The 11,885-nt window shown below is 40.3% G+C and overlaps 1 protein-coding gene across 2 annotated transcripts in view; it reads right to left on the bottom strand.

Annotated features, from left to right (window-relative positions):
* Nucleotides 1–742: 742 nt before the first annotated feature.
* The window catches only part of nectin3b (nectin cell adhesion molecule 3b), a 57,319-nt gene continuing 46,176 nt past the window's right edge, over nucleotides 743–11,885 (bottom strand). For both annotated transcript variants that reach the window (XM_034311220.2, XM_053240139.1), the window contains one exon: nucleotides 743–4,745. In XM_034311220.2, the coding sequence (XP_034167111.1) occupies nucleotides 3,988–4,745 (758 nt within the window). In that variant the 3' untranslated portion in view covers nucleotides 743–3,987. The remainder of the gene's footprint in view (nucleotides 4,746–11,885) is intronic.

Raw genomic sequence — 11,885 nt, forward strand, 5'->3', positions numbered from 1 at the left:
ACTTCAGGCAGTCACTGGCTGCAAAGGTTTTGCATCCAAGTATTAAAATAATCCTAATATTTGTGATTGTTAGTTTGTTCAATTACTCTTGAGCTTGTGAAAATGGAGGGACTCTGTAAAAATGGCTGTAATTCCTAAGCGGTTAATGCAATATTTTTTGTTAAATCCCTTGAATTAAAGCTGAAACTCTACACTTCAATCACATCTTGATTGCTTCATTTCAAATCCATTGTGGTGGTGTGCAGAGGCAGAATTACGAAAAATATATTCTTATCTCCAAAAACTTATGGACCTGGCTGTATATGACCATGACAAATTAGGATTAGAAACTTAGTCATCCCAAGAAATAAGACTGAGAATTACCAGAGATTTACAATGCCATATACACCAATCAGCCATTATGCATATATAGCCATTATGCATATTAAATCATTTTATACTTATTTTAAATGCTTGAGTAGTCTAGTATGAATGGTTTTGTGTAATAACAGAATTCATCAGTGTTTTAGATTACCTGGGGTTATAAAAGCTGCAAATAACTGAACTATAACGAATAAAATTATCATAAGTTGTATTTAGTTGAATATTGTAGCATTGTTGTGGTGTTAGTGTGGTCCTTTGGGGAAACAAAAGTAATTTTTGCTTAAAAAATTACCAAGGCTGAGATTGAGTGAGAGATGGGAATCTCCCAATCAACCCCACACATCGCACGGTCAAAATCAATTAATAAATGATCAAGACATCAAAGAAAAAAGGTGCTTTATTTCAAAACAAAACCTTTCCCAAACATTAATCTTACAAAATAATGCTCATTCCATACAGCTCATCCATATTTTATTCATGACAGTTCCTTTTAACAGTATCTCCTCTGTAGAAAAAAAAAAAAAAAAAAAAAAACTGGTGGAGAGGAGCGCAAGTGGTCGAGAAATCTCAGTAAGCCTGAGCACTTTTCATAAACAGTGAAGTGGTAGGCGTGCTCTGGTGTGCTCCGTCATCACATCTCAGTCTTTATACAGGAGAAAAAAACATATATACAGAATAAACAACTCTTATTTATTTGCACAACCTTTACCCCTTCAACTACAAACATACTAATTATTATCAGATATCACCTTTCAACAAAATTTCCAATTTTTCAGATTTTTTTTTCTGCATTGCAACTCAAGTGTCACAAATGTCATTTTTCGGTGAGCAAAATATGCTATTGTCTGACTATTCAGGAAAAAACAACTATACAAGTAATGGCACAAATAGACAAAGGTCTTCTAAAGTGGCAAAGGCAAATGGAAGAACTGGAGAAGTCCAGGACCATACAGGACGCTCACCAACGCACCTGCACTGGTCATTTTACTCAACACTCAAGGACAGATACTCGTACATTCACAGATAGATCATTATAATAACAAGCCTTTAGAATGCCACTGTAATAAACTACATCTTCACAATAAGGCACTGCTCTCATCTCCCTGACCTGGACACAGTCGTGATACATATAACTAATAATTATTACTCTTCTCTTTGACCTAGTCAGCAAAACTCATATTAGCCAAAATAACGACGAATGTGGAACAGATACGTTAGGAATCGATGAAACTTTTGAACACTGTCGCACTGCTAGACCGAGAACTGATCCATTAAATATACTGTGGAGGTTTAACACCAGTTAAGTGTATTTACACACATTGCACATGCACTCAAGTAGGACATGTTCCTGGATCAACATTCTTTTTAGCCAATCACAGCCATGGGTTGTCATCAGTGAGCATCCACTGCTCTCTACTCTTCCCCCTCCTGAGCCGCCGTCTTGAAGAACCCCCTCCAGATGTATTAGTCAGCTTCCATACAGAGGAGGACAACAGAAAACTCTGCTTATTAGGTGAAAAAATATTGAAACATTGACCACATTTAGCTTCAGTCGTGCATTTAACCTCAGACACTTGAGGCTTGATCACACTGAACATTATGCAACTAAATGTCACGAAATTGAGATAATTGCTAACAGTTTATTCACATAACAACTTTACACAGTATATGATGCTAATTTTTTGGCATTGCCAAGGGAAAAAGTTCACCAAAGTTCAAAAAAACAAAATGGAGTGTACAATCAGGGGCTGATTATGGATTGTGGGACAACGTGCTGCACCGTCGTTAAATATTAGAAATAAACGATCAGGAACTTAGCAAAAGTAAGCTGTTTTGGCTGCATGCTTACATATAACTTTCTAGGTTTGTCTCTCGACTTAATGAAAGAACTGAAAGTTTGGAACTCCGTGAGCTTGTCAGTTTTGGTCTGGTTTGGAGGAGAAATAAAATAAATCATCATTTCATGAATGATGTCATGGTGTAGAGCCATTCATTAAATACATCAATTTATTTTACATTAGTGGATTTATTTATTTATTTATAATGTATAAATTCAAGGAAAGAATGCTTTACCTCTCTGTAAAATTTGAGGGAACTTTTAAATAGCACAGCTAATGTTATCTAGCTCAAAACTACAAAGAGTGCTTCTGTACGTTTAAATGGTCACCTTCATGTAAATATGAAAAATGTACCTAAATTTATGAACCGAACTTTCCTGTCAAGGTGCTGGCTCAGGAATGGAAGAGGAGGAAAAGTCTGACTGATGACAACAGAGGACAGTGATTGGAAAGACTGCGGAAACAAACGTCCTAACTGATGAGATCATGTTCAACACACGAAGAAAGGCACTAAAAGAACAGATTTCATAGGAACTACCATAATCTTAACTGAGGGTCACACCGATACACATCGCTAATAAACGTTACTGGGCAGTGTTAACAAATGGCATGTGATTAACAAAATGTACATCTGAACACTCAAGTTTTGGTACATAAATACACTGCAGCTGCTTGCTCTCTGTATGTAGAGGTGTGTGTGTGTGTGTGTGTGTGTGTGTTCGAGCCAAGTCCTCCCTGTCTAGCACTGTTCCTACAGCTCACTCCATTTAATGCCTGAGGAGAGGGACATTGAAGCGTTGCCATGGTAACCACGCCAGATGGCAGACTGTTGACAAGAGCTAATTTCTGTTTCTATTAGAACTACGATATTACTGAAAGTTCACTATTTCATCACGTCAGCGCTGTCTGAAACACTCACCTGTCCTTTTTTTAAAAAAACTGAGATCTACGGATTGTGTACAGTTCTGCCTCACTGTAATTAAAGTAGGATATTTTCAGGTATTAACATAGGAATCTTAACTTAAATCAGTGACCACTGAGCATATTTATATATGAAAGGTTGCCAGTTTATAGGTTTACTCTACCTGTATTTACAGAAATTGGCCAGGTTATCAGGTTCACCTTCCATACAGGTCATGTCATAGGTGTAAAATTAGTGACTGGAGCTAGTCAGCCCCCATCAATCAGTGAAAAGGGACCCCAATAAGACCACCACTGATCAGATACAAACCCTAGCAAGATTGCCGTAATCCACAAAAGTCCACAACCCAAACAATAGTTGGTCAGTGGCGGTACTATGGCGGTCTCTTTCCACTGATGGACTGGGAAAAGGCGTATGAACTTGTCCACAGCTATAGATAGGCTACAGTCAGTATCTATATAAGCTTTCTTGAAAGCTTTTTGTGCTAGGAGAAACCCATACATGGTATCACATGGTGCAGGATTAACTAAGAACACTTTAGGGTGCGTTTCTTTTTTGACTGTATGGTAGGTGGACCTGATAAAATGCCCAATAAGTGCAGAGAAAAGGCAGGTGTTCCTAATAAATAGGCAACTCAGGGTGTACTTTTCTCTTTTTGTTACCCATATTATCCTTTACATCGACCAAAAAAGTGACAGGTCACACCAAAACAGTAGAAGCGTGAAAAAAAGGTGCAAGAGGTGCTTTTTTCTATTTATCTTTTTTTCTTCAGTACATATTCTATTTCTACCATCATATTCTTTTACAAGTTTGACGTCTTCTGCGGAGAGTTGTAAGCAGTCTCTTTCTGCAGCGCCACCCTGTTTAGACGTACCACTCCCGGCGAGAGATCATGGAGCCATCTGTGTGTGACACATAGTCACTGTCAAAGCAGTCCTCCGGCAAGAAGGGGGAGCCATTTCCCATCACCTGAGGGCCAGGGTATCTGCGGGACTCAGGCTGGAGTGAGCTCCTGTGCTTGTGCGGGGTGCTGAGGAAGCTCTGGTGGTTTGGTTGGTGGTTGGGCTGGGGGGTTGGGTGGTGGATAGGTTGGTAGCTCTGCTGCTGATTGTGGTTGTGATGGTTCTGGAGGTTTTGCTGGGTGTTGGCCTCTCGTAAAGCTCTACTGCGGCCATTCGGGGATCTCTCCCGCTCAAAGCCTCCCCACTCCTCTCGGTCTTTGTCAGAGAGGATGGTGCCGTTGACGTCGTGGCATGATTTGAGCTTGGTGTCAGGACTGGCCCTGTCTGCCTCGTTGGTGTAGATGTGAAGCTCGTGTGGTGGCGGCGGCGGTGCTTTCTGCATGTCTGAAGGTCCCACGTACTGCTTGGTGTAGTAGTCTCCACGGAAGGTGCGTCGCCGCCGCTGGTAGTAAACTCCACCAAGCACCAGAAGCAGCAACAGGAAAAGAGCTCCGCCTACCGCCCCACCCACAATGGTGCCCAGGTTGCCTTCGTGCAGCGGCGCCAGGGTTGGGGAGGTGAAGAGGGCCCGCTGCTTATTGCCAGGCGCTGTGACAGAGATGTCGGCATTAAGAAGGAGCACAGGGGTGGTGGGAGGCATAGTGGTGGTGGAAGGAGGATCTAATGAAAGAAGGAGGGAGGAGGGGAAGGAGGGAGGGAGGGAGGGACGGAGGAGGCATGGACAGACAAAGAAAAGTAGAATGTCAATGCCAACTACATCCAGATATTATTAACATTTATCATATGAAATTCTGTCCAAGCTATCTAATGGCATGAATGTTATCTACATGAAAATTAAGCTACATACTGTTTCTACAGCCATGAACGCAGCAGTTCCAGTTTCAGGTCTATACTGAAAGCAAATCATACTAAATAAAATAAAAATAAAATACACCATTGCCTGCTTCTATTCAGCAAAACCTGAAACTGCTGTCCAGGGCAGTAGACAGTGTCTAAAACACAAAACATGGGAGGTGGGAAAAGTACAGAAGTTCAGAGAGGCCATGTTATTATTTATTTCTGTGTTTTTATTCATGTGCTCAAGAATAATCAGTGATCTCAAGACAAAAAAAAATTATTTTAATAACAAATTAAATGGTTTGGCTTGAAAATGCAAGGTGGTCTAAAGATATTAAATTATTGCCTGGTTATTGTGAACAGCAAGATTTCAGCCATTTGGTGATTTGGTGAGAAAACACCAAAAAAAAACCTTGACAATGTAATATTAATATTGTGATAAATTAGATCAGGATTGCAGGTATCTGCACTACTTTTACAATATTAATGGAGGCAACTGTTAGGAAGCAATTATATTTTCATTTAACGACTACTTTGTTTTCCCTTGGTTTCTTTAGGTAAAAATGTGACACTACTTTTACAAACTTAAATGGAAATAAACATCTTTTCATTTATCATGATATAATACTTTTACCATATTGGCCCTTACTATTTAATAACCTTTACCATATTTATCATATTGTTTATTCTTAGGCTTATTTGATGTCCACCATACAAGTCCCTCTGTATGAGCTGTTACTATAGAACAAAACGTATTAGAATGAGGGCATTCATATAAACCTATGATTTGCAGCTGCATTACTGACAGAGCTGCTGTTATAGGAACAGCGCTGAGGTAGGAAATGTAGGAAATGTATTGGGTCATTACTAAACATCTATTTTAACTGTTTGATGCTGTAGCAGTGTCTTAAGAGTTGAACTAAAGAATCTATCAGTGACTTTAAGGCAGGCAGCTTTTTGTAAACAGCCAGCCTTTAAAAAGTCCAAAACATTGCCATAAGTTTAGCTATCCTGAGATCACAAGAAGACATATTGACAATTTTGGTCAGGATAAAAGCACTGAAAAATAAAAATAAAACAAGACCTCTTTGGACTTCTGAGAGTTTTATGACAAGGGGATCATGAGGTTGTATATACTAGCATCTCTCGCTAACTCCACACATTCCAGTGTGAATAGAGACAACAATGTGAAAAGTTTTGTGCAACAATGAATCCTAGTGCAGAACACTATGTTAGCCGAGAGAGGAAGTACGGATGAGTAAAGAGGTGATGGGGAGAAAGAGGGTAGGGAGGAAGTGTGGGCTAGAAAGGGGGGGAGGAAGGAATTGTTACAGAACAAATCATTGCACCACAGTGAATAAGTCAAAGGTTATCTTAGAATTGGCTAGACGTCTGAAGACTGTTGAACAGCATTGCCATGCACTGACCGCCTGCTTGGATTAGAGCACTGCCGTGTTGGGTTTTAGAGCATTCTGGGTCATGCATGAGCACTACACAAGCTGCTAGAAGGGGGTTGGCTGGAGGAGTCCATTCATCACATTACAGAATAATCCTGTCCCTATAGTAATAAGAACTATCTGGCATCCAGTGGTGTGTATGCGTGCATGCATTCAGCAGCAGGAGGTGACGTGTCCGGGATGCTTTCCACCGTGTGGATACACTTAGATATAAATGTTGCACTGTCCTCAGTGTAGTAGACCCTGAGGTATAATGTAGCAGACTGCATGCATTCCTTTACACCATATTCCAAAGGGCAAGGACGATGCACAAAATGCAACAAGTAGAACACATGGATATGTTTCTGAATGTGCTCTGTTGTGTGTGTGAGTCAAGGTCTGGCTACAGAAATGGATAAAAAAAAATATATTATCCCTCCCTAAATTCCTGTCAATTCCTCAGTTCTTAAACCCAGCTTTCCTGAATGGTGTTACTAAATAAATCCTATAAAAATGCAGATGATCTTTGCTTAAAAGCACAAGGACACACAAAATGACAATTTATTTTAATGCATTCGATTTGGGCCTGTGAACGTAGAGAACAATTTGTCCTGATCAATACACAGTAGAGCCCTCTAGCCTCAGCATGTCAGAGAGAGGGAGGGAAGGAAAGTGGTGAGGAGGGGACAAGCTGCTGAAGGTCAGAATACATCTCTCTCACTCACACACACACACACACACACACACACACACGCACCCTCTCACACAATTTTACACACATTCTCACACACACATAGTCTCATGGGAGCTTTAAGCAAGACTGACAATCAGGAGAGTGTAAGACTGAGCGTGCCCGGTGGTGTCTATTGGATGACATGTTAGAGTCTACATGAAGGAGAAATGAGTCACAAAATCCACAACACGTTCCACTTGGCGGCTCTTGCCTCATCCGCCATCTGGAGCAAATTTTTAATGGAGCAGTAATATTAGCAAGCTAGCCAGAGCATCCAGAATCAGTTTAAGCAATCATCTATACCAGCTTTTTTTTTTTTTTTTTTTGCTTTAGACTAGGCATTTTTGAAGCAATCTGTAAGAACACCTAAAGCATGTGATTTCATGGTATATTAAGAATATTCATTGCAATGTTTACCCATATATTACAGAATACAAATACACTATATGGCCACAAGTTTATGGTCACCTGACCATCACGTCCATATGTGCTTTTAAACATCCCATTCCAGATATAATCCCCCCCCGTCCCCTTGCTGTTATTATAACCTCCACTCTTCTGGGAAGGCTTTCTACTAGATTTTGGACACAGTACGTGGCTGAGGGGATTTGTGCTCATTCAGTCAAAAGAGCATTAGTGAGGTCATACACTGATGTCGAGCGAGAAGGCTTGGCGCACAGTCAGCATTCCAGTTCGTCCCAAAGGTGTTCAGTGGGGTTGAGGTCAGGTTTCTCTGCAGTCCACTCGAGTTCTTCCACTCCAACCTTGGCAGACCATGTCTTTATGAACCTCACGTCGTGCCCAGGGGCACTGTCATGCAGCAACAGGTTTGGGCCTCTTAGTTCCACTGAAGGGAAACTGTAATGCTACAGTATACAAAGACATCCTATACAATTGTGTGCTTTGTGGCAACAGCTTGGGGAAGAAACACATATGCGTGTGATGGCAGGTGGCCACAAACCTTTGGCCATGTAGTGTATGTACTGGAAAATTAGTTAGCTCTGGTCCATTAATTTGATTGGTCGAATGGAATTCCAAGAGTGCCTTTATTTCTTATAACAGCACTGGGACGTTTCACTGCGTCCATCACTCCGCTCATCCGTGTTCGCCACGTAAAATTCCACTTCCCAGTTCAAAGCTGTTACTACAGTAGTGTGAGTGACATCATCAGCGGACACGGTAAGCGATATAACTTTTGACTTAAAATACAAAAGCTCGTCAGATGAAGATGACAAGGAAGAAGGGATGCCAATTTTATTGGAAGCTGCTTTAACAGGATTGTACAAATCATTGGGCTATAAAGTGTGGCTTCTTTGGGATCTATTTCCACCAGTGGAGCAAAAATGAACAGAACATTTGGTCATACCGTGTCCGTAATATCACTTAATCGATATTTATTTCTTGTTTCTAAAACTGTTGTATTAAAGCAATCTCACACTCACAATCGTGTGGTTAAGCTGAATATCGGCATGGCTGTGATTACATATGGCACACTGCTGACGGCGGCGTGCCTGCGGCGAATTTGAGTGCGATATTGAGTGATCATTTGTTCAAATGCTGGTCCTACCATTTTGCCTTAAATCTAGCAGAAGGTTTGACTTTGTATTTCTTTTTAGCTGGTCCTGTACTGTCATTTTGAACCATTTTTTAATCCATTATCATTCACAATTATGTCCAAACAGATGAGTTCAATGATATCCTCTTACTTACATACTTATTAATAAGAACTAAAACCCCTGTATGCTGTTATATAAAAATAATCAACGACAGGGTGGTGTGAAGTGGTGGTGTTGTTACCACCCAGAAGTTCATTATTTTATAACGAAATCATTATTTTACAATGAAATGTATACTTGGAGGAAAAATAGTGGTCCGTTGCTCTGTCACCTGCTAGTGTATGAACATTCCGACTCCGCCTTGTTTGTAGTCATGTGGTTGTTTATGTAGTTTATCCTCCTCTCAGGGCAGGCAGAAATTTGATTTGTCTGGAAAAAACTCCCATGAGTCTCCACACCTGTATACAATTACTAGAATGTGAGTGTAGGCCTGTTTTTATATCTTGGTGGGGAGCAAATGTCCCCACAAGGACAGGAATTCTGACAGGTTTGATCTCGTTGGGACATTTGGCTGGCCATGAGGAAAACCTTTGTGTGTGTGTGTGTGTGTGTCTCTCTCTCTCTCTCTCTCTCTCTCTCTCTCACACACACACACACACACACACACACACACACACACACACACGTTCTTCATCATGCCTCACACACAGCTGCAGAAGGTATTCCACCACAGATACCAGAATCTCTTGATTCAAGCCAGTGATGCAGCAAACTCACGAGAGTGAGAAACAAATACAACATCAAACACATGCTTATGTAAGCATGCCTGAATACACACAGACACACACACACAACCTCATGCAAACCAATGTCTAATCTCTCTTAAGGGGAGCGTGCAAAAAAAAAAAAAAAGGGAAATAAATAATGAACTTGTGAATGTTTGAAATGAGCTTGTGAATGTTTCATGAATCTTTCTTCTGAGCAGCATGACAGGTGGAGGGGGGGAACGGTGTGTGCAGGAGTGAGATGTTGTGCAGATCCATCGGTGAGACTAATTACACAACTCCACACACCACTGACAGCTCAAGCAATAGAGACCAACAGAGGACGGGGTAGCACCTCACACAAGCCAGAGGTCAACCTGTGATAAAACTACCCTCTGCTCGGACACTGAATTAAAGGTGCAGCTTGTAATGTTATGATTACGACAGGTCTAAGAACAAGGACAACCAAAAAATCTATGATTCTAGCTTACTGGTTCCAACAAAGCGGGTGTGGTGGTCAGTTGGGGTGATGGCTTGTAGAATTTTCTTCACTGCAACTGTAATGCTCCTCATAGACACCAGAGACGCTAGAAATTACAGACTGCTCCTTTAAGAGGATTTATTAGTTTCTATTGTAAGACACCTGCAACATGTCTGTATCTGCTTGTTATTTTCAGAATTACAGGAAAGGTGTGTGCATCTTTCCTTTAAATACAACGCACTACATGATCTTAATAAGTGATAACCAATCTGATGACAGCTTATGATAGCTACACAAGCCAAGAATTTTATACCATACAATGTAGAATGGATTCAATGCAATATGGCGACACATTATGACTCAGTACTATGGAAATAGTTCAGTATTATTAAATTATTAATTATTAAATTATTAATTATTAAATTATTATTATTAAATTATTAAGGTGGGCCTGACAAGCCTAAAGGCCACATTTTTTTTTTTTTTTTTTTTTTTTTAAATTAGTGATAGCCTCAGATTCTTGTTCTTGTGTTGTGCATTCTGAGATGCTTTTCTGCTCACCACGGTTGCAAAGAGTTGAGTTACTATAAAGGAGTCTGGTCTTTCTCCTCTGATCTTTCTCATCAACAAAGCATTTCAGCCTGCAGACCCTTCATACACTCTATGCTTTTTGTTTTTCGCGCCATTCTGTGTAAACTCTAGAGACTGTTGTGTGTGAAATTCTGAGAAGATCAGCAGTTTCTGAAATACTCAAACCAGCCTGGCTGGCACCAACATCCATGACAAAAATAAAGTCAGAGATCACACATATTTCCCCATTCTGATGTGTGATCTAAACATTAACTGAAGCTCTTGACCTGTATCTGCAGAATTTTATGCATTATGCTGCTGCCACAGATAACTGCATGAACGCGCAGGTGTACTGGTGTTCCCAATAATATCTGTTTTGCATGCCAAACAGGCAAGATGAAGAGTTTTTAATGCAAACATCGATAAATGCATAATCGATGCATGTCATTAAGATTAAAGGTGTAGTAAATGAACATGTGAAACGGTGCATCTTTATAAATAAGGCATTGTAACAATGTTAAATGCAGCTAAAATTATAATCGTAGTTTTTCTGGCTAGTTTTTAAATATTCATTGGGGTGGTTCAGTCACATAGATCTGGCAACACAGATGGAAAAGGGAAATGACTTCACTAGCTAGGCTTTTAAATCAAATATAAATCTGGACTCTACACTTGTATTACTGACACAAAATGAAATCAAACAACTTTTCTGCACAAATATGAACACAAAATACTCAAGACTTGAAGTCTATACAATAAAGGCTATACAATACATGCTGAAAAATTATTAAATTGAGACACGCAGCACATTTCACTTTCCACATCCTTTCCTGCCAATGAACTCCCTTTTTCCATCGCGTGACTTTTATTTGTGTTTGGTCTGACTGCTGCTTTAGCTTAAAGAACAGAAATGTGTAGCATTCAGATATCTCCAGATATCACTGTAGCTAAACCATATGACTAAACCATAAATGTTGGCACCTCTGCTGTGTCAAATTAATGTTTTTTTATTTAAGTGACAGGCTATAATGGCAAGTCAGATATGAGCATGAGCACAGTCGCCATAACCGTCACTACAGCTGTCACTGCTTAAAGACCAAATCAGTCCATCTTTACAACTTACTCTTGGCTTTTATAAGCCTCAATGAATGAGGCCAAAGATTAATTTGAAACAACCTCTTCCTGGACTCCCTGGAGCAAAACCTCTCATGAGTACAGGAGACACCAGACAAAATGCCACAGCAGAACTCATCTGGCAATGACCTCTGACCCCGTGATGATGCATGATATCATGCAAGATGAAGTGAAAGTCTGGATTAGTCTGAGGATTCCAATCACACACACAAACGCACATACACACACACACTCCACTCCCCTGCACTGGTGGTAGTGCATTCTTCTCAGATTCATAGACACACCCTAC

Source organism: Pangasianodon hypophthalmus, chromosome 15 (assembly GCF_027358585.1).
Source record: "Pangasianodon hypophthalmus isolate fPanHyp1 chromosome 15, fPanHyp1.pri, whole genome shotgun sequence".
NCBI classification, from domain to species: domain Eukaryota; kingdom Metazoa; phylum Chordata; class Actinopteri; order Siluriformes; family Pangasiidae; genus Pangasianodon; species Pangasianodon hypophthalmus.